Here is a 27551-nt window from a genome sequence, read left to right as displayed (position 1 = left end):
TCTCTATCTTCCTCCTGTCCGCTTACATCACACAGTTCCTACTCAGTTTTCATGGTCTCTGTTTTTCTAACTTAGGGAGGGGTCTCACACTTTTGATGTGCTAATTGATCATTATCCCCCAGGCCATTGCCTCAGAGGAAATTAGGCTGACTCCATTTCCTTTCAACTCAGGTTGATTTCCTTGGATTTAGTAAATTTGCCCAGCATAATTTGCTTTCACACATGCTAATTAAATGATTAGAGGCGCCTGGTACACAGGTCAAATGCACATCTTTAACACACATGAGTCTGGTTATTTCCCAGTTCTAACATCCCAACCTTAATTAAATTCTAACACTAACTTGATCTGGAATTTAGGGTTTCTTGCACTCACAATAACAATATTTAGTAGATGTCTATGATCTTATATGACTTACATTCCAAACAACATTCACAATTCTGCTACTCTTACAATTATATATTTTATTGGAGTGGCAGTTGAGGAAGGAACCGGCTTTTTCCAGATATTAAATGTCATGATCTAAATGCTTAGAAATACAGTCTTCTGCCCCACAGCAGAGAAAATTATGAACTGTGAGTTCGAAATGGTAAATAGGTATGCATGTATTGTTTAAAATCTCTTCAAGTGCAAAGGACCACAACACAACTCATGTTTGGAGAAGTATGTTGGAGTCTGATGCCCTTACAAATTGCAGGAAACATAGGTGCTATATTACATTTTTCTTGCACACTCCAGGATGGGAGATATTACCAGTGGTGTTGTAATCTGAGGTTGCAGTGGGTGCAACCTGTTATTTCTGCAGCAAGTCCTTGTCACCAGCATCCTAGAACCACCTAATCTGCATGAAACGGGAGCTTTCCAGCCACTACATGCTCCAAAGCCAAGCATTTAGGAACACAGAAAACACAAGATGCTTAGTTTCAAGAGAATGGTGTGCAAGGAAAACATAACAAGTCACTCTGAAATATGATATTGGAGCATTCAAAATAATTTGCCTATATAATGTGCACAGAAGCAGTAGATATAGCTGAAAGGCAACACAAGAGCACCTGCATTGATCAATACATCCCTAATGGTTATTATTGTATAACTATAAGGTTATTGTATAATATTAGAAAGAATGTGGCTGTGACCATCATGAAGGGACCCTGCTCTTCTGAATATAAAACTACACTAAAACTACAGTATGCATTCCTGAAGTCAGCTAAATAAGCCTTCTTTGATTCTCAGATTGATGACGACACAAGACGTGACACTAGCCAGAGGCTGCGTCAAGGCAAATATGACAAGAAGGTACATTTACTCCAGCATCTCTGCTTTTCTCCTCTGGAAATGATCTTGTACAAGATAAGGTGCCATTTCATGCTCATTCCCAGTTACTTGCAAACCACAGGGATACAATAGAGCAGAGGTTCTTGTGGTGTGCCAACCATTTTTGGTCTATCTGCTCTATTTAGGTAGTCCTTGGAAAGGCTGCAGAACTGTTGAAATTATCTATACTTGGCCTTGCAGTTGATTAATTTTTTTACAAATATAAACATAAATAGGATCCAGCAGACAAAATATATAAAGAGGGATTGGCAGTGAAGGGAGACAGGAATGTGGAAGCAATGAGGTTAAGGGTAACCTAAGCACACTGAGAGGGGTAAGAATTGCAGGAGGAGAGGGTGCTTGCCAAGCTCCCTGAAATGGGAGTTGGGGCAAGGGGAGAAGTGCTACTCTTTCTTAGCACAAAAAAAGTTTGGGTTCATTTTCAGAAAATTCCAACCAAATGGACAGATAACAATTAAGTCATCAGACCCATCAGAGACATTTTATATTCTAAAAGAACAATTTGACTTAAGATTTCCTGGTCTACTTCATGAGAGACGATTAGATCGTCTGACTTTCCATGATAGCTTCCTGCAAGCGTCTGTAGTGCTTTTTGCTACATTTGGCTGTTAACCAAAAGGTTGGTGGTTCAAGTCCAGCCATGGATGGTTTCTGTTGTTTTATTTTGCTCCCATCACAATTATTTTTCACTGTATCCTGGCAGAAGGAATTTTGGGTGAGGCAGGGGGTGGAGGGGTACAGCTGTGAAATATGTGTGTCTATATATGTGGCCAGTTGGGTAAGAAGATGAAGTAACTAGGCGTCGGGAGGTACAGGCAGTACAACTCCAGCAGTTTAAAGGCTCTTTGAGAAGGGGTTCCATAAAAGAGGCTCCTGGTTGCCCGATCTTGCTTCTTCAAGAATATTGTCACAATTCCTTCCTTCCTTCCTTCCTTCCTTCCTTCCTTCCTTCCTTCCTTCCTTCCTTCCTTCCTTCCTTCCTTCCTTCCTTCCTTCCTTCCTTCCTTCCTTCCTATTCCTTTCAGCTTCACATATTTGAAGTGTAACATTTTGTGCTCTTGGTCTATCCAGCCTTCTAAGGCTGCTGTCCTAGCTATGTGTCCTCAGAATTAAATCCTATTTCATTCTAAGGGTGGTTTTACTGTCAGGTAATTGAGATCAGGATTGCTGCCCAAGAAGCAAGCTACCACCACCTATCTCTTACTGTGATTAGTTCTGCTGCCCTCCACATCAGCTCAATTGAACTATGATGCAGCCAAAAGAAATATAATTATGCCTGTAAATAAAATAATCATCACTGAAGAGCAACTGGAGCAGTTGCACATTATGGGGTAAGGAGGTCTCATTGAGGTATTGAGGTTTGAGTGGATTTTGGGAGAACTTGCACACAATTGTAGAGAGGTAGGCAAATACCAGTCTTGTGCAAGACCTCCATTATTAAAGATTAAAATAAACAAACAACTGGAAATGGATATCCCCCTCCTAAAAAGATCAATTTGCATATTGTGAAGCATAATTGCTTAGGTTGGCACCATTTGCTTTTGTAGTCTTGTGCACTACTGGGAATTTTGTTTTTTAAAATAGGTGCTTACACAGTTACAGAAATACCTGAGCTCGTGCCCATTCCATAAAGAAGGCAGGGAAGGAGTGATTGAGGGAAGGAACAATAATAAACCCTTGGGATATTTTCCACCAAGCTCTACTCACTAATATGAATGGCAAGTGGTGGAAGAGCAATGAATATTGTAACTCAGAAAACAGGAGTGGGCGGACTTGAGTCATTTGTATCTGAAAAACCCATTTGCGTGTGTGTGTGTGTGTGTGTGTGTGTGTGTGTGTGCGCTCTGTGTGGACCTGAACTGGATAAAGCTGACTGATGAAATGTTTTGTTCACATAGTTCTTCTCTTGTTACCTCTTTGTATGTATAAAGGATTGTCATTGCACTTAGTTTCAACGTATAGATCATATCACAACCCTTGCAAAGGATAATGGTGTCCATTTCCTCATCATTGGTTAAGTAATGTAACATTTCATGTAAATGTATTTCTAAAATATAACCTACATATCCAGACCTCTCATGACATTATACAATGCATGGATTACTGTGATGCTGCTATTCATTCCTACCAACCCTTTTCATTTTCCAGGTGATAATCCTGAAGGATTTAAAGCACAATGATGGGAATTTTACAGAGAAACAGAGAATAGACCTAAACAAGGTAAACACTAAACCCACAACCACCGCACATCCACTGAAAAATGTAGACCACAATTTCCTTTATTCTTATTTCTTTCATATTGCAGATGTTAAGCGCTTCCTTTTCCAGTAAGCCTTCTTCAGTGTGCCAGATCTCACTGCAGAGGCAATGTAGAAAGCTCACTTTTCAGAACTTATTCAATGTAACCCTGCGGGCATTGTCATACACTTTTGAACTGGAAAGCACTGAGTGATAGTAGCTGAACAATATATCCCCAAGCAGCATAGGAGGACATCATATTCCCATACCACTGTAACTAATTTTCCACATCATCATTCTGCTACTAACTTGCCCATTATTTTTGTCCTAGCTCCTTCAGATTGACTATTACAATCTGACTAAGTTCTATGGAACTGTCAAGATGGACATGATGATCTATGGAGTGATTGAATACTGCGAGAGAGGATCATTGCGGGTAATTAGCACTGTAGCTCACTCATCAGTTTGTACAAAGACAGGTGATAACCTATCACATCTAAAGACAAGTCCTTGCTGGGGCCAGAAATAGGCAGTGGGGAAGAAGGGTAGTTTGTTGGTCTTGTAAGTTTCTGAGTACTATCATCAATACTGTATTGCAACTGGAGAAACACAACCTTTAGCGCTGAATTGCTTTCCAATGATTGCCATTTGTTCCAATTTATTGCAAAGAGTGAGTTTTCCCGGAGAAGGCGGTGGAGCAAAGGCAAAACCACTCAACACCTTCCTTTTTAGGTACAGGACAAGCAGAAGTTTGGATGAGCCCTTTGTGGCTTCAACATAAAGCCAGCTTTTCTCTCCAGCAACCCTTCGCACCCTTTTGTTTACTAGATAGCGTGATGAAGAGTTCTGGAGGGCTCAGAAGATTTATCACTATTTTGTGACATGTTGGTTGGTTCTAAAATATGAATTTTGGATTATTATTTTTAAAAAATGAAACAACACTACTTCCTTTGTTTTTAGTGAAGATTCTTACCACAGCTTCTTTGTCATCTTTCCATCTCAGGATGTCTTGAATGATAAAATCTCCTACCCAGATGGCACCTTCATGGACTGGGAATTTAAGATTTCTGTCATGTATGATATTGCAAAAGTAAGTAGATGGGTGGCAATGAGGAACTTAATGAGGCATAATCTTGCCTTGAGTGAATGATGGGATATAAGGTATTTTGCTGAAATGTCTAACAACAGGATTCTATAAGTACTGTGCCCTTCGATAGGAAATCTGATTATTATTAATATTTATTCTGTTGAGAGCTGGGACACTTAATGCTTGTTAAATTCTGACATTTTGCTGAAATGAGAGAGAAAATAATGATACTGCACCTAAATGAAAGAGTGAGCTTTATTTAAGAAATTGAGATTGTGGTTACCATTTTTGTTTAGAAATGTAAAAATAATGCTCTCAGTAGGAAAAGGCTTTTCAGCTGAAGTGGAAAGTGGTTGAAAGACAATCAGGTTGGTTGCTTCAGATCATACTATAATAGAATTTCAGAGTTGAAAGGGACCCCAGGGGTTATTCTAGTCCAACCCCCTGCAATGCAGGAATCTCAACTAAAGCATCCATGGCAGATGGGCATCCAACCTCTGCTTAAAAAACCCCAAGGAAGGAGAGTCCACCACCTTCCAAGGGAGTCCATTCCTCTGTTTAACAACTCTTACCATCAAAAAGTTCTTTCTTATGGAATCTCCTTTCTTGTAACTTGAATCCATTGGTTTGAGTCCTACCCTCCGGAGCAGGAGAAAACAAGCTTGCTCCAGCTTCCATGTGACAGCCCTTGATATATTGGAAGATGGCTATCATATCTCCCTCTCAGTCTCCTCATTTCCAGGCTAAACATACTCAGCTCCTTCAACCGTTCCTCATAAGGATGGAGGAGCCTGATGCCCCTCTCTCAGCAGAGCCAATGGGGTGGGCCTATGTTACCAATTCTGTTGCTGCTGCAGCCTAATGGAATGACTGCTGGGTGACTGTTGCTGGAGGGAAGAGCTTGGTGGAACTGATCTCTCAGCAGAGCTTATGGAAATGGTCCTTCAGTCCTCTGACTTCCTCTGCCGCAGCCAGATAGAACAGTCATTCCCTCTCCCTAGGAAACTTGGGGCAGACACTAAAATTAGACAGACATTTGTTTGTTTGTTCCCCCCCCCTTCATATCCTAGGGAATGTCCTACCTGCATTCCAGCAAAACAGAGCTTCATGGTCGCCTGAAATCTACAAACTGTGTTGTGGATAACCGCATGGTTGTGAAGATAACCGATTTTGGCTGCAATTCTATTCTTCCACCAAAAAAAGGTACATAAGGAAGATGAATTCCTTGCTCGGGAATTCCTCATGAATATTTGTAGGCTGACTGCATCTTATAGGAGAACTGTCAGAAAATGTGGCATTAATATTCTGTTAAACTTGAGTTATTTCAGTATAGCACTATAGTTATGGTATGACTATATTCCCCCCTCCCCAACTGCGTCTGCTAAGCCACACAGCACCACAGCTTGAAGCGGTAGTGTAGCTATGAGAATCCGACAGTGGTATGATGAGATTTCTGATGCCATCTGCATGAGGATCAGAAACAGTTGAAAGTGGAAGGTATGCCTGTGCCCAGGGCCAACCCTACAAATGGGCCGACTGAAGCAACAGCCTATGGTGACAAATGTTGGCCAACCATTTCTTCTGAGATGCATGGCCAGCCATTCTCCTTTGTCTCAGGAAGTAAAATGTATTGGGCCAACCCTACCGATGCCAGTGTTTTGTTTGGTTTTAGTTCATTTCATAAATTTCGCAAGTTGCTTTTTGCTGAGCCCCCAAAGCAGTTTCCAACAACTTGCAATTAAAATCAACTTCATACTGTACAACAATAAAAGCAGCAGGGCAGTCTAAAACCACAGGGCAGAACAACCAACTTCTCTAAAGGCTTGGGAAAGAGACAGGTATTGAGTAGGGCAATTGTCAACCAATTTCATCTGCTTGTTTCTGTCACACACACACAATTCTCTCCCTGCTCCTCAGATCTCTGGACTGCTCCTGAACACCTCCGCCATGGTGACATATCTCAGAAAGGTGATGTGTACAGCTTTGGAATTATAGCACAAGAGATCATACTGCGTAAGGAGACCTTCTATACTGACAATTGTCGGGATCATAAAGGTAAACATTGTGCATAATGAAAAGGCTTGATGACAGGTTTTCCAGGGATTGCCATTTGTATTTGCATTTGCCATTCAGCAGTGAAATGCCATTTTTCCTGGGGAAAGTTTGAACATGTGAAGGGGCAACGAAAGAGCATGGGCCAAGCCATGCCCCTTCATTGAGGCTGCATGCGCTGGGCTAATGCCCCGCCCATGTGCTCTGGCCTTTAGTTTAAAGGAGGCTGCCTTGCTTTCATGTAGGATTTCTACCTGTGGAACTTGTTAATTATAAATCTACTTAGACTTTCCAACATGGGGATAAGAACCTTGCTTGACCACAAATGTTCAAATACTTGTAACAGGAATGTGGTGGGACACGCAGGATGTGAGATGGCTGGGCAGAGGTGTCAGGATCTCTTACTCGCAAGTAGGACCCTGGTAGAGACACATGCCCGACTGGCATGTTCTCTCCCTCCTAGTCGATCGTTTGGGAGCTTCAAAAGCATTCTTCTGCCCAAACATCACAGCGACTGATGCCAACTGATATCAGCACACTTACAGATCCGTAGAGTTTGCGCAGTTGCATAACAGAACTCAGTAGCACAGCATTTGGCTAATCTATGTTTATTTACATATAAACACACACGGAGCACTGCAACATGGCTCCCTTTCTCTCTAGCATCAGGCAGCAAAGAGAGAGAACAAAGGACAAGTCCCACTTCAGGGAACACAGTAACACAAACATCCTGTCTTCATCACTTCCCACTGTGGAATGAAAACATATACCAACATGTGATAGACAACAATCCCATGAATGCAAACACGGGGAATGAATCTCTAACAAGAGGGAGGGAGTAATGGGGGATGTAGATTCTTATTCCTCTTTTTCATCTTGCATCTTATCTTGGTGCCGTGCAGAAGAAATGCAGATATCTTCCTCAACCTGTCAGTTCACCCTAGTAGGCACTCTTAATTTCGCATGTCTCACAAATTGAAAAACCACCATATGCAGACCTTTATCAAAGAATGAGCGTGTTCATTCAGATCTAGCATTTTGGCCTGAGCCCATCTTGGGTTATAAAATACGGCCTTGACACAATCCGCTTGCCTAGAATAGCTCTGCTTCTTGTGTTAAAGTGTCTTCTTCATGTGCTGAATTGTTCTGTATGTTATTTTTTACCCTCTCCTGTTCTAGAGAAACTTTGCAGAGTAGAAAGCAATAAAGGAGCAAGACCTTTCCGGCCGGATCTTCTATTGCATTCAGAGGGAGAGAAAAAGCAAGAGGTAAGGCCATGTTGAAAGAAAGCCAAGCTCAAGTGAGTAGTAAGAGGTTATGCCCACGGCATGCACAGGTTAAAACTAGCAAGTTTGACAGAGAGGAGTGTAACCAATGTTTTTCTTCCAGTGTTTTGCCTTTACACCATAGTAACATCTCCTATTAACAATTCCAATGCACAGAAGCCAATGTAATGAGCTTTCATACATCATAGTAGCTCCTTACTTAGCTGCTGGTTATTTTAACAGTGGTGTATAAACTTTATGAAATAAAATGGATTTTTTTTTAAAAAAAAATCCCATATCACCTGAACCCAAATTTACAAGGGAAAAGCATTCAGACTGTGATGTCATTTGGTTTGATGATTATGTCATTTGGACAATGCAAATTGAATAGCTGCAAACACACAATAAACTCCAGAATGGACAAGTCCTGTGGGCATACCTTTAAAAAAATCTGGGAAGTGATCAAGAGCAAAAATTCCCAGAGTTATCCAGCCAGTTTAGTTAACGTTTCACAACTGGGGGGAAAGAGGTGTGTCCTTTTTTGTGATGGTGGGGCATTTTCTGTTTGTTTACAGTACTTTAAATTTAATGCTAAGGCCTTGCATAAGACTGATAAAGAGGTATTGTGCAAGACCTCTGTAGTATTATTATTATTAATCCAATGTCTGCATTGCTTTGTTGTCTGCTCTTAAACAGAGTGTTTGCCTTTGATCAAGTGGCAAAGGTATTTGGGTTCAAATCTCCAGTTTAGGCTCTCTGGGAGTGAGGGTGTGCAAATGAGCCTCTCCAAGAGTGACTACAGCTCCAGGCAAAATGGAGGCTGTAAGGAGAGGGAGACCTTTGCTTCTAGGTCTGTTTGGAATTACATTTTATTTCTTATAAATGCTGAGCCTGTGCTGGACATGCACAAGATATTGTATGGGACTATTTGGGTGTATCTTTGTTATTTTGTTCTGTTTTGAATAAAATTCTGTTAAGTAAAGCTTGAATCAAACCAATGGGCCTGGACAATGTTTTAGTCCGAAAGGAGTAAGTTTTTATGCATCCAGTTGCTTCAAGCTGCACATTATTAATATCTGCAATACTTTGAACAGGGCATCTGGCAACTGGTGAAAATACGATTCCCCCCCCCTTTGGTATTGATGGGCCACCAGGGGGAAAAATTGGATAGTTTGTGCTTAGGTGAGGAACAAAAAGAGATATATTTGTGGTTATGGAGATCACCCACTAAAACTTCACCACACACATTACAAACTGCTTACCATAATAAATAAATAAAACACACTAACAAGCTTCCATACCAGGAGTGACTGCAGATGTAAAATGAGTTATTTTACTAATCAGATTTTCCATGGCAAAGGAAAAACTGGATTAAAACTGGACATGAGCAGCCCCAATTCCACAATGAACGCCTATCTGGAATAGGTGACCAGCAACAACCCATTACACCTGGAAAGGGCATATCTACCTGAGCTTGCAAAAACAAGGAGTAGAACTTGGTGCTCCAGAGAGTGGCTGATTGAGTTATGAAAATGGTGGGAAGAAGGTTGGATATTGTTACAACATAGTCTTTGAAGCCAGTTTGGGTTGCTAAGGATTATGTGGTGGGGGAGCACTATATTGGTTTTCATCATGGAAACCAAAATATCTAAAGTAGTCCTGTATTGGATTGTGCATCCCTAGGTATATCTCCTCGTGGAAAGCTGCTGGGAGGAAGACCCAGAAAAGAGACCGGATTTTAAGAAAATTGAGACTACCTTGGCTAAGATATTCAGGTATGAAAGTGATTTACTTTGATAGAAAAAAATTCTGCTAAACCAGAATAATAGTTCAGAGGGAGATGTTTGGCAGATTTCCACTCTCGCCACACGGCAGCCATACACTGGTGTCATGTACATGAACTTCCTTGTGTTGTCAGCCTTCAAATTCATCCTTGTTCTTACAACATTCCCAGCAACTACCACAGCCAAACCAATGAAAGCTACATGGACACCTTAATCCGACGCCTGCAGCTGTATTCACGGAACCTGGAGCACCTGGTAGAAGAGAGAACTGAGCTGTACAAAGCAGAGCGAGACAGAGCTGACAGGCTTAACTTCATGCTTCTTCCAGGGTGAGTGCTGTCCACTCAGACAAGAAATCACCCGGGGGGGGGGAGGGTCGTCTAAACAAGTTATCATTATTGCTCATTTAGGATTGCATGCACCCCAGTCTCTGAGCAGCATGTAACTCAAGGGGTTCCAGCATTAAGCCAAGGTTTGGTTTCTTTGGAATGAAGGTCAACTGAGACTTTGATATACTTAGAATATATGGCTTTGTTTACACAATCTGACCATAGGATAAAAAGCCTTACAATGTTGACACTCCAGCAGACCTTGCTTCCCTACTAGGTTTCCAGGCCCCACAAACCCATAACTCTGGATTCAGCCCACAGAGAAATGCCAAGTGTCTCTGCCGAGCTTCCAGCCCGGCTAAAACTCACAAATAAAACCCCCAGCAGGGGTTCATAGCTGCCAAGTTATCCCTTTTTTAAGGGATTTTCCCTTATGCTGAATAGGCTTCCTAGCGAGAAAAGGGAAAACTTGGCAGCTATGGGGGTTATGTCAGGGGCACGCTATGTTGGTTGCAGCCTTCTGCAAGTGTGTGCCCAGCAGCTGTGGGATTCTGCCAACCTGAAGTTCATTTACTAAATGTCTCTCACGTTTTGTCTTAGTTGCCCTTTACTAAAATGCTCCAACCTCTTAAGCATTTTGTAGGAAAGATGCTCCCTTCTTAGGTCACATTTTCTGGATCATCTGCAGCCTTATGTTCTTTTTTAGAAGTTGTAACTAAAACTGCAGGCGCTCTGTTGTGTGTGTGTGTGAGAGAGAGAGAGAGGGAGAGAGACAGACAGACGGAGATTTAAATGACTGCTAAATAATGAAGGGCAAGTAGACAGAATAGTATTTGCCTGCCCCAGCCACCAGCTGCCATGATGTAGCAGAGACAGAAATTTAGTAAAACAGAATAGAAATATACAACCTGGAATTATGCCAGAAAACAGAATTTCCATGTTAAGAGAAAGGAATTGTGTGCTTGAGTTTGTGCATACAAATAAGCAGCTCCAACACCAGTTTCCAGTTCTGACCAGGTAGGTTAGAGTCAGGCAGAAGAAGGTTTGTCTCCTCAATTATAACATGAGCACTAATAGCTTATATATCTGTACAGCTGAAATGTCCCTGGGCATGAAAGAGGATCAAAAGGCCATCCTGTCAAATCTGCAAAACATGACCACCTACTCACTGACTTCTAACATGTTTTGAAAGGAGATGGAGTGATTGCCCATATCATTTGCGATTTAAAATCTCAATTACTTAGAATGGTGTTGTGTTTTATCACTACCAGGATTAATAGAACTACTGTACTGCCATATATTTTTCTCAGTTTTTTAAAGTGCACTTTGAAATTGAGAAGCTTCATCCTACGATACTTATCTTCTTCCTTTTGACAGGCCTGTGGTAAAGTCCCTGAAGGAAACCGGGCGGGTAGAGCCAGAACTGTTTAAAGAAGTAACCATCTACTTCAGTGACATTGTAGGCTTTACAACCCTTTGTAAATACAGCACCCCTATGGAAGTGGTGGACATGCTCAATGAAATCTACAAGAACTTTGATCATATTCTTGACCCTCATGATGTCTATAAGGTGACCAGAACTGGGAAGAGAGAACAGAAGGCTAGGTAGAATGATTTGAGGTGAAAAGAGGCAGGTAGCAGAGCATTGCCACCAATCCTTTAAGGGGCTACTCCATGCTTCACCCATTAGTGTGGACAGGAAACATTGTGATAGATTTCAGAGGCAGAAAGTATTTATGTTTGGGCAAAGGTCTGTAAGGAAACAGCGAACCTCATGTGCATGAATTTCCCACTGTTTAAGAGAGATGATATAAAAGGCAGGGATTGTTTTCTTCTGAGACAGAAAGCAAAACAAAGCATATAAGAAAAACAAAAAATAAAAGGTAGTAGTTATTTTCGCTGTTTAAAATTATTGTGCAAAATAGGGAAGAAGGCTTGTTTCTCTTTAACATTTTCAAAGAACAGTTCTTCACCTCAGAGAAAATCATAGTCAACTATAGATATTATACTGAGTACTACCGGTATTTGCTACTCCAAATACCTGTGTGAACATGTTTTTTTTTTTAAAAAAAAAACATTTTTTATTAAATTTTATATAGCATTTAGAAAACATAACAAATTAACACAACAAAACATCAAAAACATCAAAAAAACAAAAAAACACAACAATAAAAACAATAAACACACACATCATCTTATATCATCTTTTTAAATCATTGTCCCTTTTGCTTCCCCAAGTCCCCTCTATCTGATTTTCATTTTAAATTCATCTGTAACAGTTTCTAGTTCATTACTTTTAATTTTCATCATCCCATATTTTTCTTAATTCATCTTAATCTCAGTCTATTATTTATAACTCAATTTCCTGCTTTATAATCTTCTCTTTCCCCCCCTAATGCCTTAACTTCAATGTTTCCCTAGATATTCAGACTTTCAATTCTCAAAAGTAATTCCCTAAATATAATTTGAATTTTTTCCAATCTTCCTCCATTCTCTCATCCGCTTGATCTCGGAGTCTTCCTGTCAATTCTGCCAGTTCCATAAAGTCCAGCATTTTCATTTGCCATTCCTGTAGAGAGGGCAGTTCTTCTTTTTCCCAATATTTCGCAATTAAAATCCTCGCAGCTGTGGTGGCATACATAAACAAATTGACATCTTTTTTTGGGATTTCTTCCCCAACTATTCCAAGTAAGAAGGCCTCTGGTTCCTGTGTGAACATGTTAACTGGAATGTGATAAGCATTCCCTGAGCAGGAAAGAACAGGACCTTCCAGGTTTTTCCCTTATTGGATTACTTTTTGGTTAGATAAAAAATAATGACTTTGGATCTTGTTTCAACAGGTAGAGACCATTGGAGATGCATATATGGTAGTAAGCGGTTTACCAAAGAGAAATGGCAACCGTCACGCAGTGGACATTTCCATGATGGCATTAGATATACTCAGCTTCATGGGCTCCTTTGAACTCGGACATCTTCCAGGTCTTCCAGTATGGATTCGAATAGGAATTCACTCTGGTATGGTGTGATATATATCAAATATTTGATCAAAATAAAATAAAGGAATGAGGATGGGAAGAGAAACTTGGTTTTGCTTCCTTTGACATGAGCCTACCCAATCTGCCTTTCCTGAAACTATACATGAACCAAAATGCACTACCCTTTGAAATTTGTACTTCTCCAAATTTTGCAAAGCCATTCTCCAACTAAATACTGTGTTCAGAAATGAGTATATTGGGGGGGGGGGTTGAATGAAAAATACAGCGTGAAAATTACATTAAAAACCATAAAATTAGGGGAAATTTCTTTATAATATATGGGGAAGTATGCTTCAGCGCTTTGGGTGCTTAGAGAATGAAATAAAGCAAATAAAAAGTAAAGCAAAACACTCAGAAAACTATGGGGCCATTTCAACATGGAACTAGGTATCTTTCCTGATGTTCACCACTTTTCTCTTAAAAGGCTTGCTGATCACTCGCATGTTGGAGAGGTACAATGGAAAGGAAATTCAATCTCTAGAGTCTAAAGCAGGGATGGCCAACAAAACGAGTAGATCGCGATCTACCGGTAGATCCCTGGCTGATCCTGGTAGATCGCGGGATCCTTACCGTGTACAAAAATTTACGGGAAGAAGGCTAAAAAACCCTCTGTGCAATCCTCCCCCCAAAAAGCTCAACAACTCTGGGCACTTCCCTTCTAAAAAAAAAAAAAGCTCAACAACTGGGCAATCCACCCACCCCACGCATGCTCCTCCTCCCTCCAATGACAATGGGTAGATCACTGCCAGATTTTTTTATACTGGGAGTAGATCACAATCTCTTGGGAGTTGGACATGCCTGGTCTAAAGCATTGGAAACAAGAAAAAAAAGTACAGTCAGGGCCGGTGCTAGGGTTTTTAAATCCACAAATGCTCCTACTGCCTTATAGCTTCTGCCCAGCTGGAAGTTAGTCACTCTGAAATTAATACAGCTACATGCTACTGAAATTTCTAAGCGGTGTGAGATTTCAGGAGTACCAGGCGCGCTTACCAGGGTCTGTGTTTTCTTTTGGGCAATGAAGCACTGTGGAGACTGTGGTGTCTTTATAATATTTGGCTTATTTACACATACGTACAACCTGAGCCTAGATGCAGAGAATACAAAGCATTCACATCCTAAGAGGTTCCTGTTCCTTCCATTGCTGCAGCCACAGATTTGAAGAGACCAAAACATTGTCTTACCCTCTCTGCAGCATAAAACAGACAGCCCCCTCATGCTCTGTCCCCCCCCACTCCAGCTTGCAAGAGTGACACTTTTGTCCTGTTCCTTTACCTCAGGCATCCCCAAACTGCGGCCCTCCAGATGTTTTGGCCTACAACTCCCATGATCCCTAGCTAACAGGACCAGTGGTCAGGCATGATGGGAATTGTAGTCCAAAACATCTGGAGGGCCGAAGTTTGGGGATGCCTGCTTTACCTCATCGCCCAGTGCAATTCTTTCCCTTCCTCCAGAACCGTAGGCCTTTTGTCTCTGCTAACTACCTATGATGTCAGGGAAGGGTTTCCTCCCATTTTCTGGCCTGCCCAGAGAGTCTCTGTTAATGGCCCTCTTAATGGGTTCATGGCTCGGCCATTCCAATGATGAACATTTGATGGCTTCCTTGATGGGTTAATGATCGGCCATCACCAGCCTTTGTTCTTCTAAAGGCCTAGCTGGATGGGGGCCTGTTGCAAACCCTCTTTGGAGCTGGCCTTGCTCACTAGCATAAACTAAATCCAGGGGTTTCTGTGTTTGGCACAGTTTAATCAAACCTTGATTAATTCTAACTTTTACTAATTCCAGGATTTATGGGTGACTTGCACCCAGAGACTCTGGCCCTGAAAATTTATAACATAGAACCATAGAGTTGAAAGGGAACCAAAGGCCCAACCCCCTATAATGCAAAACTCTACAATAACAATACTGTAGTGGGAGAGGACAGAGTGAGTTGATTCAGCAGATGTCTGTAGCCTGTTGCAAGCCGTCCATCAACACCTTCATTTATTATTCTCTATATTTAATAGCTGCAAGTCTGTTCTGGGGTGGGATAGGATGCCAAGAAGATCCATGGAGTTCATGTGTCTACCAACTGCCTCCACTCTCATGATTTGACAAGTTCCTCCTCAGAAACAGTAGTCTTCACTGCATCATAGAAAAAGTGTCAGCAGTGGCATTATCTGTGGATGTAGGGGACAGGATAAAGGCAATCTGTGAAAGTGAATGCCAGGATCCATGTGGGTATGCTTTGTGGCAAAGCTCTAGATTTGCCTTGTCTGGCTCCTGAAGTGCCAGGTATTGAACCAACTTAGTCCCTGGCTGTAGAAGCAGAGAGGAGCATTGTTTCAAAATCACAAATAGCAGTCTTTAATAGTTAATTCAATCTCTAGGTTATATTCACTGCTCATCCTACTCAAAGTAGACCCATTAAAGTTAATGGACATGACTATAAAATAAAAAAGCACCTTAGAGACCAACTATGTTTGTTATTGGTATGAGCTTTCGTGTGCATGCACACTTCTTCAGAAACCTGAAGAATCTGAAGAAATGTGCATGCACACAAAAGTTCATATCAATAACAAACTTAGTTGGTTGCTGGTAGGTAGCCGTGTTGGTCTGAGTCGAAGCAAAATAAAAAAATTCCTTCAGTAGCACCTTAAAGACCAACTAAGTTTTTATTTTGGTATGAGCTTTCATGTGCATGCACACTTCGTCAGATACACTGAAACAGAATCAACCAGACCCTTATTTATATTCAGAGGGTGGGGGTGGGAATGGGTGATGGGCTTATAGGAGTGGTGAACCTGTTGGTGGCTGTTAACGACTGCTGATGACTGCAATTGGTCCTGCGGGGGGGGGGGGGGAGCAAGGCACAAAAGAAAGCTAGATATGCATAATGAGGCACAAAAGAAAGCTAGATCATGCATAATGAGGTAAGAATCTGATATCTCTGTTCATCCCAGGTGGCTCCGTGGTTTTAAGCTTGGTAATGAGTCCCAATTCAGCAATTTAGCAAACTTAGTTGGTCTTTAAGGTGCTACTGGAAGGAATTTTTTGTTTGTTTGTTTGTTTGTTTTGACTACAGCAGAGCAGACCAACACGGCTACCTACCTGTAACTAGGACATGACTATGATTATAGAGTCATTCATTTCAGTGGGTCTACTTAGGGATTAATAATAATAATTTATTTATATGTCACCCATCCACTCTGGGCAGCTTCCAACAAATTAAAGCAACACAGTAAAACATCAATCTTAAAAAACTTCCCTATACAGATGTCTTCCCTTCAGAGGTTTTCTAAAGGTCAGATGGCTGTTTATTTCCTTGACATCTGATGGGAGAGCATTCCACAGGGTGGATGTGACTACTGAGAAGGCCTTCTGCCTGGTTCACTGTAACATCACTTCTTGCAATGAGGGAACTTCCAGAAGGCCTTTGGAGCTGGACTAAATTGAATACAGTCCCAGTTGTGCTTAGTTGGGCAGAAAAAGCCCTTAGACTTCTTATAGGTAGTCAGTCCCTGAAAACCTTTGCTAGCCTTAAACTCTGACATATAGTGAGTGCTGTTTAATATGATTGAATATCCTTTGCTTGCTTCTATCAAGATATTTGGTTAAATAGGAAATTTTGTTGTATGTCTTCATTGTAGTTTTGCTTGTTTATCTTATCATAGAATTGTCCATTTATTGTTATTGGACCTGTTTTTGTGTTTTTGAAACTTTTTGTATATCATCTTGTGTGTTTTTATCCTTATTACTTAGTTCCCTGCTCCAAGCTATAAATTCTGTAGATGAAATATACACACATACTCAGACAGGACAGACCTTGTATTAGCCTGGTCAGATCTTGGCACCTCAGAAATCTGATTCCTAATGAGTCACATTGATGACTTCAAATTAATTCCTGCTCAGTTTATGATGTGACCTCGAGAATGTGTGGGCTAATCTTTTCCTAGGCAAACACTCCCTCTCCCTCTTAATTCCTGCTCTGTGCCTTATTGTTTTCAGGTCCATGTGCAGCTGGTGTGGTTGGGATTAAGATGCCTCGTTACTGTTTGTTTGGAGATACTGTGAACACAGCTTCAAGAATGGAATCTACAGGATTACGTAAGGACAAATTCACGTCTACACTACACATTACTTTTTATGATCAAATCCAGAGCTCTTTACCCAGAAAAAAATACCTACTTATCATAATAAAGTAGAAGCTGTCTGGGTGACCTTGAGCCAGTCACTTTCTCTGAACCTAAGGTAAAGGTAAAGGGACCCCTGACCATTAGGTCCAGTCGTGACCGACTCTGGGGCTGCGCGCTCATCTCACATTATTGGCCGAGGGAGCCGGCGTATAGCTTCCAGGTCATGTGGCCAGCATGACAAAGCTGCTTCTGGCAAACCAGAGCAGCACATGGAAACGCCGTTTACCTTCCTATTTATCTACTTGCACTTTGACGTGCTTTCGAACTGCTAGGTTGGCAGGAGCTGGGACCAAGCAACGGGAGCTCACCCCGTCACAGGGATTCGAACCGCCGAACCTAACCCACACCATATAGGGATTGTGAAAATAAACTGGGAGGAGGTGTACTACATACAGCACCCAGAGCTTTTTGGAGAAAGGGTGGGATATTGTTGTTTAGTTGTTTAGTCGTGTCCAACTCTTCGTGACCCCATGGACCAGAGCATGCCAGGCATTCCTGTCTTCAAAGGGTGGGATAACATTTAGTAAACAATCACACTATTAGAATGTTTTTCTCAAAGGACTGCTATAGTTTCTATTTCTGCTGTATTTTAGATGTTTTTCTTTGTCCCCTCCCTCTGCTTGGTGAGACATCTAACCTTCCTTCCAGCTATAAATATTCAGATTAAAGTAGTTCAGGACTACCAGTCTCACTGAAGCTGGTAGGACAAGTCCAATATTACTTGAATGCCTTACGGATTATGTTGCCAGTTGCCTTGCTCTGTTTGCAAATGCTATTCAGAAGATGAGCATGTTTTTGAGACAATTGCGTCAGCTCATGTTTACTAATGGAACACAAGAATCTCATTATCTTAACTACATTATAGACTGGCACAACACAAAATCAAACATTGAAAAAGCAAATTGAAACACTGTATGTTTGTTTGCATGCCTATAGCTCTACGGATTCATGTAAGTGGTTCCACTATTGCTATCCTCAAGAGAACAGACTGCCAATTCCAATATGAAGAGCGAGGAGAGACATATTTGAAGGTAACAAACAAACGCATGTCCCGGTGACCCACAACATTTTGCTGACATGGGCGAAGGACAAAATTTGTACCAACCTCCACTTCTATCCAGAGAAGCTGACTGGGCGGACAGTAGAATTTTAGTTCAACAACATCCACCCTACTTGGAGGCAGTTTAGGCTGGGGGGGGGGAGTGCAGGGCAATGCACATGGCAAATACAGTTCTGTCTTCCAACAACTTGCTGCCAATACTTCACTCTTCCCAGCATCTACCACCTGAGGCAGTTGCCTCACTCTGCCTAATAGAAGGTTGGCCTAACACATTCAAACACACACAGCATGTATTCAAATAGCCATAATTTTTCAAAATCAATCTAGAGGTGGCACATGTCTAAAAGGAGGAAACATTTTAAATTACTAGTTGGGGCCATGCTATCCAGTGAATTTCATAGGTGGGTAGGCATTTAAACCTGCATTTTCCACATCTAGCCCAAGCTTTTAACTACTTCATCACCCTGACTTTCCTGTTATCTATAACAGGGGTTCCCAACAAAATTTTCTCGAGGACCCCTCATCGAGCCGCTATTGTGACAAGGACCCCCATTAATCCTAATCCTAAAATTAAAAAGTGAGAGCCAAATTAAGAGTCTTTTTATATTTTATATTTATATGTTTTTTACAGTTACAACATAGTACTCCATCAGTATACAGTTAGTTTTAATTTTCAGTTCTTAATGAGATGAGATGAACCACTTTTTAACCAACGGTCCATTTTTAACTACACGAACTGTAGCTTCCGCGAAAAACAACGCTTTGTTTACAAATACTACTGTTTTGAAAAGAGGCAGCGCGCGCCAGGGAGGAGGGAGGGGAATGGAGAAGACAGGGTACCTGCGCAGTAGGGCACAAATGAGGCCGACGCGCGCAAAGCATCTTGGGGAGGTGAGCGTTAGTAGAATGCGGCACTGCCTCTTTGCAAAACAGTAGTGTTTGTAAAGCGCCACCCAACGGCATACAGCAGAACTACTGCCTCTATCTAATTCTAGTTTTGCGCTAGACTCTGCTCATGCAGGAAGCGGCCAAAACAAAAAATCTGTTATCATACGAAATATATTTAATATATTTTTTATTCTAATAGCATCTTGCGGACCCCTCTGGCATAGCTCGCGGACCCCTGGGGGTCCGCGGACCACCTGTTGGGAACCACTGATCTATAACAAGACTTGTTGCCATTGAGGCTAGACAAGATTCCTGCATTGCAGGGGGTAGGGTTAGATGACGACCCTCAGGGTTCCTTCCAACTCTACAATTCTCTAATTCTATGAACAGAACTGTAGCCTCAGATAGCTTATTCTGGTTTCTTTTCTATATGTATTGGTTTTAGTTTAAAACACCCAGTAGGAATATGCCTTATGCTCCCCATGTTCGTTAAGTAAATTATACAAAGATAATGAAGTGCTGCAATATATAAAGAATAGAAAAACATACAATACAGCAATCTAATATTTGATCTAACCTCAAATGTATTATTCCTTATTTTGTATTAGGGCAAAGGAACTGAGATCACTTACTGGCTGACAGGAGTGAAAGACCAGAAATACAATCTTCCAACACCTCCTTCTGTGTAAGTGATTCTTGGAGAGCTTGTTGTTAACAGAATGCACAAATCAATATTTACAGTAGCCTTTTCTTTTCTCTCTCTCTGTGAATATCTTGTTTGGTATGCACTTGGCAGAGATCAATATGGCAACTGTGCAAATGTGCATGGGGACACATGCACATATCTTAGGATCTCATGAATCCTCAATGTTGTGCAATCCACTATTCTCCTTCCAGCTTCTCCCAGCGGGAAAAACCGGAGGATGGAGTGTTGCATTATGAGTTTGTAAAGAGGAGTGCCACGGCCAAACACACACCCAATATACTGCAGTCAATTTTTTTGTTGTTCTATTGAATAACAAGGTCTAAACATTATCCTTATCTATTCACACTTACTCAAGCATACTAAAGCAGATGACTGGTCTGAACATAGGTTGTGAAGAGGTCAGAGTTCAGGCGATACATCGCTACTTCACGAATCTCCAAAATCCTAGGTTCACAATTCCTTGTGTTACTCTCTTCATCTGATATGACAGAAGTTATGTCCGAGTAGTGTTAATCAGTTTTATTTATACCCATATTTCTGGGAATAAGCTCCACTGAACTTGGTAAGACCTCCAAGTAAACTTGTAGGATCACACTGTCAATGACTTGATGAAACAGATAACAATGGATGTTAGTCATCTAATTTTTACCCAGAATAGACCCATCAGAACTAATGAACATGACCCAGTTAGAGCCATTAATTTCAGTTGGTCTACTCTGAGTAAAACTAGTTGAATACCCCTTCCCACCAGGGCCGGCTCTAGGTAGACCCCCGGTGGTGCGGTGTGCCAGGGCGCTGGGCCGGTAGGCCGCGCGGAAACCATGCTACGCCCTGCGAGGGCGGGGGCGCCGGAGTGATCTCCGCCCCTCAGCACCAGGGCGCGTGACCTGCTCGAGACTGCCCTGCTCCCAACCTAAAATTATTTAGCTAAAACATTTCAGCTTCTGCCTGCTTCATTAACACATTTGGTTGGGTTTACTGTGTTTCTCATAAAATAAGACGTACTTACAAAATAAGACATGGCAGGCTTTTCATGAGTTGATTAAATATAAGACATACCCCCAAAATAAGCCGTAGTGGGGGGGGCAGGTCTGGCAAGGAAAGGAAGGCGTTTAAGCGCCTTCAGAAGAGCCGGCAAGAGGCAACAGCGCGCTTGCTGGTGGCCTTCTTTTCATGCCACTCGCAGTGGCTGTCTCTGCCACCGCTGCTGTGCTTTGGCGCTGGGCGCATGCCCACAGCCACCTCCGCAGCCGCTGGGATCACCATTGCTGCAGCCGCGCTCCTGGGCGCTCTCGGCGCTTCCCCCACAGCCGCCTGTGTTTTGCGGGGGCAGGGGCTTCCCGACAATCAGCTGAGAGGCGGGCTGATCGGGCGTCTCTTCGCCGCCGCAGCGCTCAGGGCGCTCGCCCCCAGTCACCCACGCAGATCAAGGGCTTCACCTGCAGCCACAGCTGCCTCTCACCAGGCTCTTCGCGCTGCGCTGCGCTCCCCGAAGCGGCTCCCATGCAGCCACCTCTTGCTGGGCCCTCCGCCGCCGCTTCTCTCACAGCCGCCTCCGCGGCTGCTTCCTGCTCCGCCAACGCGGCTGTGCTCCTTGGATCACGGCGTTTCTTCTGCTCCCCAGCAGCACGCAAATGGGAGGGCAGCCTTGCCGTTTTAATTTTCTGCTCCCCAGCTCTCCCTGGGTCCCGCGCGGCGAGTGCTGCTGCCTCGAGCCCTGTCCCGCTGGGTCGGGGCTCAGCGCAGTGCGCTGTTGTCGGCTCCTGTTCGAAAAAATAAGACATCCCCCAAAAATAAGCCACTGTGGGGTTTTTTTGAGGAAAAATAAATATAAGACGGTGTCTTATTTTATGAGAAACACGGTAAAATCAGGCAAGTTGGTAGTCCAGGTGTTCTAAGAACCCCCTGAGAACACAGGGAATTTCCAGCAAGGTAGAAGCTGTTCTATAAGTGGGATAATTAAAAAAAGAACTAAAGGCAAAGGTAAAAGTTTAAGAATTATCCTCTGAGGCAAAGCCATGTGGCGTTATGATGTTAAGTCTGTATCTACAGAAGTCCTCTTGTTTTGACTGCCCTTTTTTCCACTGGAAATATTCCCAAGTCTGAAAGGTCAAAATGTTTTGTAACAGGTTGTTCAGGGTTGTTGTGTGTGTGTGATTACTGAGATTTCTGAAATAGGCATAAAAGACTCTAGTTGTTTTTCTAACATACTGCATATGGCTTTCATGGTATTTGCATTCTGTAATATATATTATAGAACTAAGGTGGTATTTTGGTTTATATAATAGGTCTTGCCAGTCATTCTGCTCTTGAAGATGAGCTTCTCTAGTTTGTGTTACAGATCTATGACAAAGCTTAAACAATTAACTCAGTAATTTCAGGCTTCTCTTTATTTTGTCAGTCACGTGTCTTAACACCTGGTGTGAACATCTTGCTACTCCTTACAGGCTTGCACACTGGAGTGTTGGGAGGGGCCCATAAGTAGGCAACACTTTGACCTAAGGTGAATTACACATGTGGTGGTATGACCGCCATTTTATTTAAAAAGCATTTCTAAACCACTTAGTGTTTTTAAAATTGCTAAGCAGTGCACACACTATATACAATACAAACACAATATCCATCAAAATAAGCATGTTTTTAAAAACAAAAATGTTTGATTAGGTTTGCTCTTATGAAAAGGAAAAAGATTGGGGGAGAGAGTAGGATATATTTCCTTTATTCAATTCAATTCAATCATTTTTCTTGTTTATAGCCAATGGCCATTACAATACAATATGAACACAAAGTGTTCTGTTTTGAACAACATTTGGAAGTATACCACTGTGATTATTTTTTCTATCTGGCATCTTGACCCTGTGGGTCAATGAAAGATGTGATGTTAATACAGTGGTACCTGTGGCGGAGCTTCATGCTCCGGAACCGGGGGAGGGGCGGAGACCAGGCGGGGGCGGGGCTGGCACGCCGCCTGCAGGGGTGTGGTGCCCAGCGTGGACAGGGGGGCAGCTGCAATGGCACCCCACCGGGATCGCATTGCCAGGGGTGGTGCGCTCCCCCCACACTCCTCTTCCTCCGCCAGTGAGTGGTACCTCTGGTTACGAACTTAATTTGTTATGGAGGTCCATTCTTAACCTGAAACCGTTCTTAACCTGAGGTACCACTAATAGGGCCTCCTGTTGTTGCCGCCACCGCACAATTTCTGTTCTCATCCTGGGGCAAAGTTCTTAACCCGAGGTACTACTTCTGGGTTAGCGGACTCTGTAACCCGAAGTGTTTCTAGCCTGAGGTGTTTGTAACCCGAGGTACCACTGTACTGACATACATCAGTGTGTGCTCTGCCTTTAATTTGTGAGTGGTATAGCTTTGTTCATATGAGGTTATTCAATGAAGGGGGAATGGGATCCTTTGCTCAAGTGACACTGGTGTCGGATTATAATTCTTGGAATGTTTTCTGTACTGTGCCTTCCATCTTTCTCTTGCATCACTTGTTTCCCAGTCACTCTCCTTTTTATTTTTCTTCTTTTATAGGGTTGAAATATTAAGTACCAGATTTTTCCATGTATAGGACTAGGCTTTCCCCCTTAAAAATAATGTCCAGAATTTGGGGTGTCTTATACATGGATAGATCCCCTCCCCATTTTCTTAAATCAGAGTCCCTAAAAAATAGGAGGCGTCTTATACACGGGGGCATCTTATAGACAGAAAAATACAGTAATTCTTCACTACTTTGAATATCTGCAATAATAAAGGTAAATTATGACCAGTCATGACCGACTCTGGGGTTGCGGTGCTCATCTTGCGTTATCGGCTGAGGGAGCCGGTGTACAGCTTCTAGGTAATGTGGCCAGCATGACTAAGCCGCTTCTGGCGAACCAAAGCAGCACACGGAAATGCCGTTTACCTTCTCGCCGGAGCAGTACCTATTTATCTGCTTGCACTCTGATGTGCTTTCGAACTGCTAGGTTGGCAGGAGCTGGGACCGAGCAACGGGAGCTTACCCCATCACGGGGATTTGAACCGCTGACCTTCTGATCGGCAAGCCCTAGGTTCTGTGGTTTAACCCACAGCGCCACCTGTCTCCCCATCTGCAGTAATAGGCTTTCTATATTCATATGTTAATGTTGTTGATATATTGATCTATTTTATATTTCAAATAATAGAAGATACAGAAAGAGAAAAGGAAACAGAGAATAAAATTTGACAGCTGCTCTTCCAAGATCTAGAAGCTAAATTTTGGCTGGGCTTGACTTGGTACAGTAAGGGATATTATCCATGCACAAGGCAAGCCCAGCTAAGCCTCTGATATAGATCTGAGTGTCACTAGCATACTGCCATAATACTAGAACTCAGGGGAGTTCAATGAAACTGAATATTGGAAGAGTCAGGATAACCAAAAGAAAGCATTACTTCATACAATGCATTTCTAAACTGTGGAATTTGCTTCCACAAGAGGTAATGGTGTTAACCAACTTGGATGGCTTTAAAAGATTAAACAAATGCATGGAGGATATGGCTATCAATGGCCAGGATCACCATGTTCTACCTTAACTGTCATAGGCACTATGCTTCTAAATATCAGATACTGTACAGGGAATTGCAAGCACCATTACACCCTGATCCTGCTTGGAAGTTTCCCATTGGCATCTGGTTGGTCACTGAGAACAAAATGCTGGATTAGATGCACCCTGACCCGATACAGCAGGCACTTCTAGGTATGCTCTTAAGTAGGGCAAATCTAATCCTCTCCCACTAGGCTGTGGCCCCAGTCCAGATCACACAATGCATCTGAGCTACTAAATGCAGAGCAAAACAACTTGTAGCTGCAAGATTTTCCATTTGCAGTGAAGAGGAAGGAGCCCAAGAGAAAGAGACTTAGCTTCGGGTTGCGACATGCGGGAGGGGATTAGATTTCCCCTATACTGGAGCCCTGCACTTAGTCCTTCCCTTATATAAATAAGAATTATAAATATAAGTGTAAGGGGCAGGGAGTACAGACAGCCCCCTCCCATCCTGAGAAGCAGTTCCTCCACCAGCAGCGAAGCCAGCGGGGAGGGGGAGGAGTCGAGTGAGGAAAGAGAAAGGAGGAGACAGGGCTCTGGCAGCATAGGAGAGGGGAGGAAGAGAGAGGGGGGGAAAGGGGGAGAAGGAAAACAGGGAAAGGAGACCCTTTCCCCCTCCGGTTCCGGAATTACGCAGGAGAAGGCGGGGAGGACGTTTTGGCGTGCCCAGACTCTTATGCTGGAAGAGAACGCGGAGCGCGCCATTCTCGGGTTCTGGTTCGGACTTGAAGGATGTATCTTGTACAGCTGAATCACTGTAAATAGACTGCACATAATAAAACCTTAAAAGGCAAGAATGTGGAGAGTCGTTACTCTAGAGTAGTCACCACCGGCATCCTGTGACAATAAGAAATATAAATAAAAATTAGTGCAGGAAGTTATCTGTGAAAATGGTTCAGTTGCACCATTTCTACCTTGCTTCCATCCTACATACTGGGCATCCACATTCATCCTTGACAGGAAATTCCCTCTATTCTGTGTAGCAGCAGAGATGGGCGACATTCCTTTGCTACTCATCTGCAATCCATAGGGAGTCTTCTGCTCCCTATGGAGGTGTCAAAACACCATTTAACTGATATACATGTCAAAGCTCAAGGCCCCGTTTCTTGAGGTCATAAGATGATTGGAGGATCCAGCTCCCCCAGCGTGCCCCTTAGCTTGGTCCACAGAATTCTTAAATCCAATCATGTGCTTTGGAAACTTTTGAACATCCAACTTGGCCTTCACTAGCATTCTGATTTATGAGAATTTAGGTGCTGCATCGTAGATAGAAACTATACTTTAAATTTGGTTTGTGATGGTGCTCTTTGATCTCTGTTTGCTCCTAATACCCCAGTTTTTATTGCTCTCTGATCGTAAATAAATCTTTCTTCCATTTGGGATTTTGACTGGTTGACTTTGTAAGCTCAGGGGGTATTCCTGTCTCATATGACATTACTATTTTATGTTACAATACTTGTATAAACCAAGGGCAGGCTGGAGTCACCTTACAATAATGAGGGGATTATAGTTGGTGCTTGCTCTGGTCCTGGTTTGTGGTTATCCCAGAACCTTTGGGACCTTTCTGACCAGAGGTTAAGGTTCAAAGGAAGTAATGGCAGTGGAACTTCTAAGGAAGGTGGCAGTCCTTGGAAGTTTGTTGCAGTGCAGCAGTGATGATCTGACACATTCTCCATCAAGAGCTCCAAACAGAGAGCTCCAGAATAATGTGTAGTTGGCCTTCAGCATTATGAATGGATTTCAAATATCAAGTAAGGAGGTTGAATAGAATAATCTTTGAAGGCCTTATAATTAAGAATCATAGTAAATATATCTCGTCACTTAAACCAATTTTCTCCTGCTATTTCCAGGGAGAATCAGCAGCGTTTGCAAGCTGACTTTGCTGAGATGATAACCAATTGTCTTCTGAAAAAGCAAACAGAAGAATTTCAGGTGCGAGAGATTACACGTGTGCCTAGTTGTCGCAAAGGCACTCTGGAATACCTGCAGTTGGCTACAGAAAAAACCAGTACCTACCTGTAAAACTGGATAAAGAGTACGACTCAAGAATCCCTGAAAGTTAGATTTAAATAATATATAAGACAAATTTTTACACAACCTACATATTTGCAGTATTGTATGGGTGGATTGAGGACAGAAATGTGATCCTATCTTTGCGAGTCCTCTGTAGTTAATATTCTGAGGGAAGAACATTCCTTCTACTACATTGGCAAAACTGCAAATGACTCAATGCAAGATGCTTCTTGATGAATTGGAAGCTTTACCGATACACTGCTTCCTAAAATTGAAGAGGAAGGAAACAGGGCAGCTCCCCAGAGGGCACCTCCCTTCACATCCAGTCTGGTGCTTGTGGGCTAAAGTAGCAGTAAAGGAAAACAGCAAAGCAGACACCTGCACAATACAGATACCATTTTTGCACTATGATAAAGGTACAGTGGATGTCAGAGGGCAGTCCAGTTCTTGCTATAGTCTACATTGTCATGGATACAGCTGGAGTGAAGTCTGGTGCAATTTAGAGGCATGGGAAGACTGCATCCGACAGATATTTTGTAAGCCACTTTGAGAATTGGAGGAAGTGTTTTACATAAAACAAATAAGCAAGCAGTACATGCACTGTATAAAACTGACTATGGGTCACATTCTAGCCAGTGTAAAGTTTTATAGTCACGTTAGACTTCAGTTATTAGAGACCCATTTAAGCCACAGTCCATGGGTATAAATATGCTAAGAAAAAACGACATTTTGGATAGCGTATCTGAATATACTTTGGCAGTAACCCTCAATATCATGGGCAAAGGCTGCAATGGAACAAGTAACTGAAAGCAGTTAAATTGAACAAATTCCATAGCTGTATCATATAATGTGATGAACATTTTTTTCATCTGTATTTGTCAGCTGTAAATCATAAACTGAAGCTGCAATGTAATAGCTCATCTATTTCTTCCTTGCCAAGAACTTGTAATTTAGAGAAGTGTGGAACAAGAAAAGTTGCTTTGCTGTGAAATAAAGTACATTTATAGCTGAAAAATCATGTTTTGGTTTA

At 42.2% G+C, this 27551-nt stretch overlaps 1 protein-coding gene across 1 annotated transcript in view; it reads left to right on the top strand.

Annotated features, from left to right (window-relative positions):
- The window catches only part of GUCY2C (guanylate cyclase 2C), a 48626-nt gene extending 21095 nt beyond the window's left edge, over window positions 1-27531 (top strand). Inside the window, exons 13-27 of the mRNA XM_035127020.3 lie at window positions 1232-1294; window positions 3482-3553; window positions 3903-4007; window positions 4575-4661; window positions 5729-5861; window positions 6576-6713; window positions 7890-7978; window positions 9659-9750; window positions 9930-10088; window positions 11466-11658; window positions 12929-13103; window positions 17108-17206; window positions 18232-18326; window positions 19852-19928; window positions 26359-27531. Coding sequence (XP_034982911.1) covers window positions 1232-1294; window positions 3482-3553; window positions 3903-4007; window positions 4575-4661; window positions 5729-5861; window positions 6576-6713; window positions 7890-7978; window positions 9659-9750; window positions 9930-10088; window positions 11466-11658; window positions 12929-13103; window positions 17108-17206; window positions 18232-18326; window positions 19852-19928; window positions 26359-26530 — 1749 coding nt within the window. The 3' untranslated portion in view covers window positions 26531-27531. The remainder of the gene's footprint in view (window positions 1-1231; window positions 1295-3481; window positions 3554-3902; window positions 4008-4574; window positions 4662-5728; window positions 5862-6575; window positions 6714-7889; window positions 7979-9658; window positions 9751-9929; window positions 10089-11465; window positions 11659-12928; window positions 13104-17107; window positions 17207-18231; window positions 18327-19851; window positions 19929-26358) is intronic.
- Window positions 27532-27551: the final 20 nt, after the last annotated feature.

The sequence above is a fragment of the Zootoca vivipara genome, chromosome 9, assembly GCF_965207765.1.
Source record: "Zootoca vivipara chromosome 9, rZooViv2.hap1.1, whole genome shotgun sequence".
NCBI classification, from domain to species: domain Eukaryota; kingdom Metazoa; phylum Chordata; class Lepidosauria; order Squamata; family Lacertidae; genus Zootoca; species Zootoca vivipara.
This window is presented reverse-complemented; position numbering and strand designations above follow the sequence as displayed.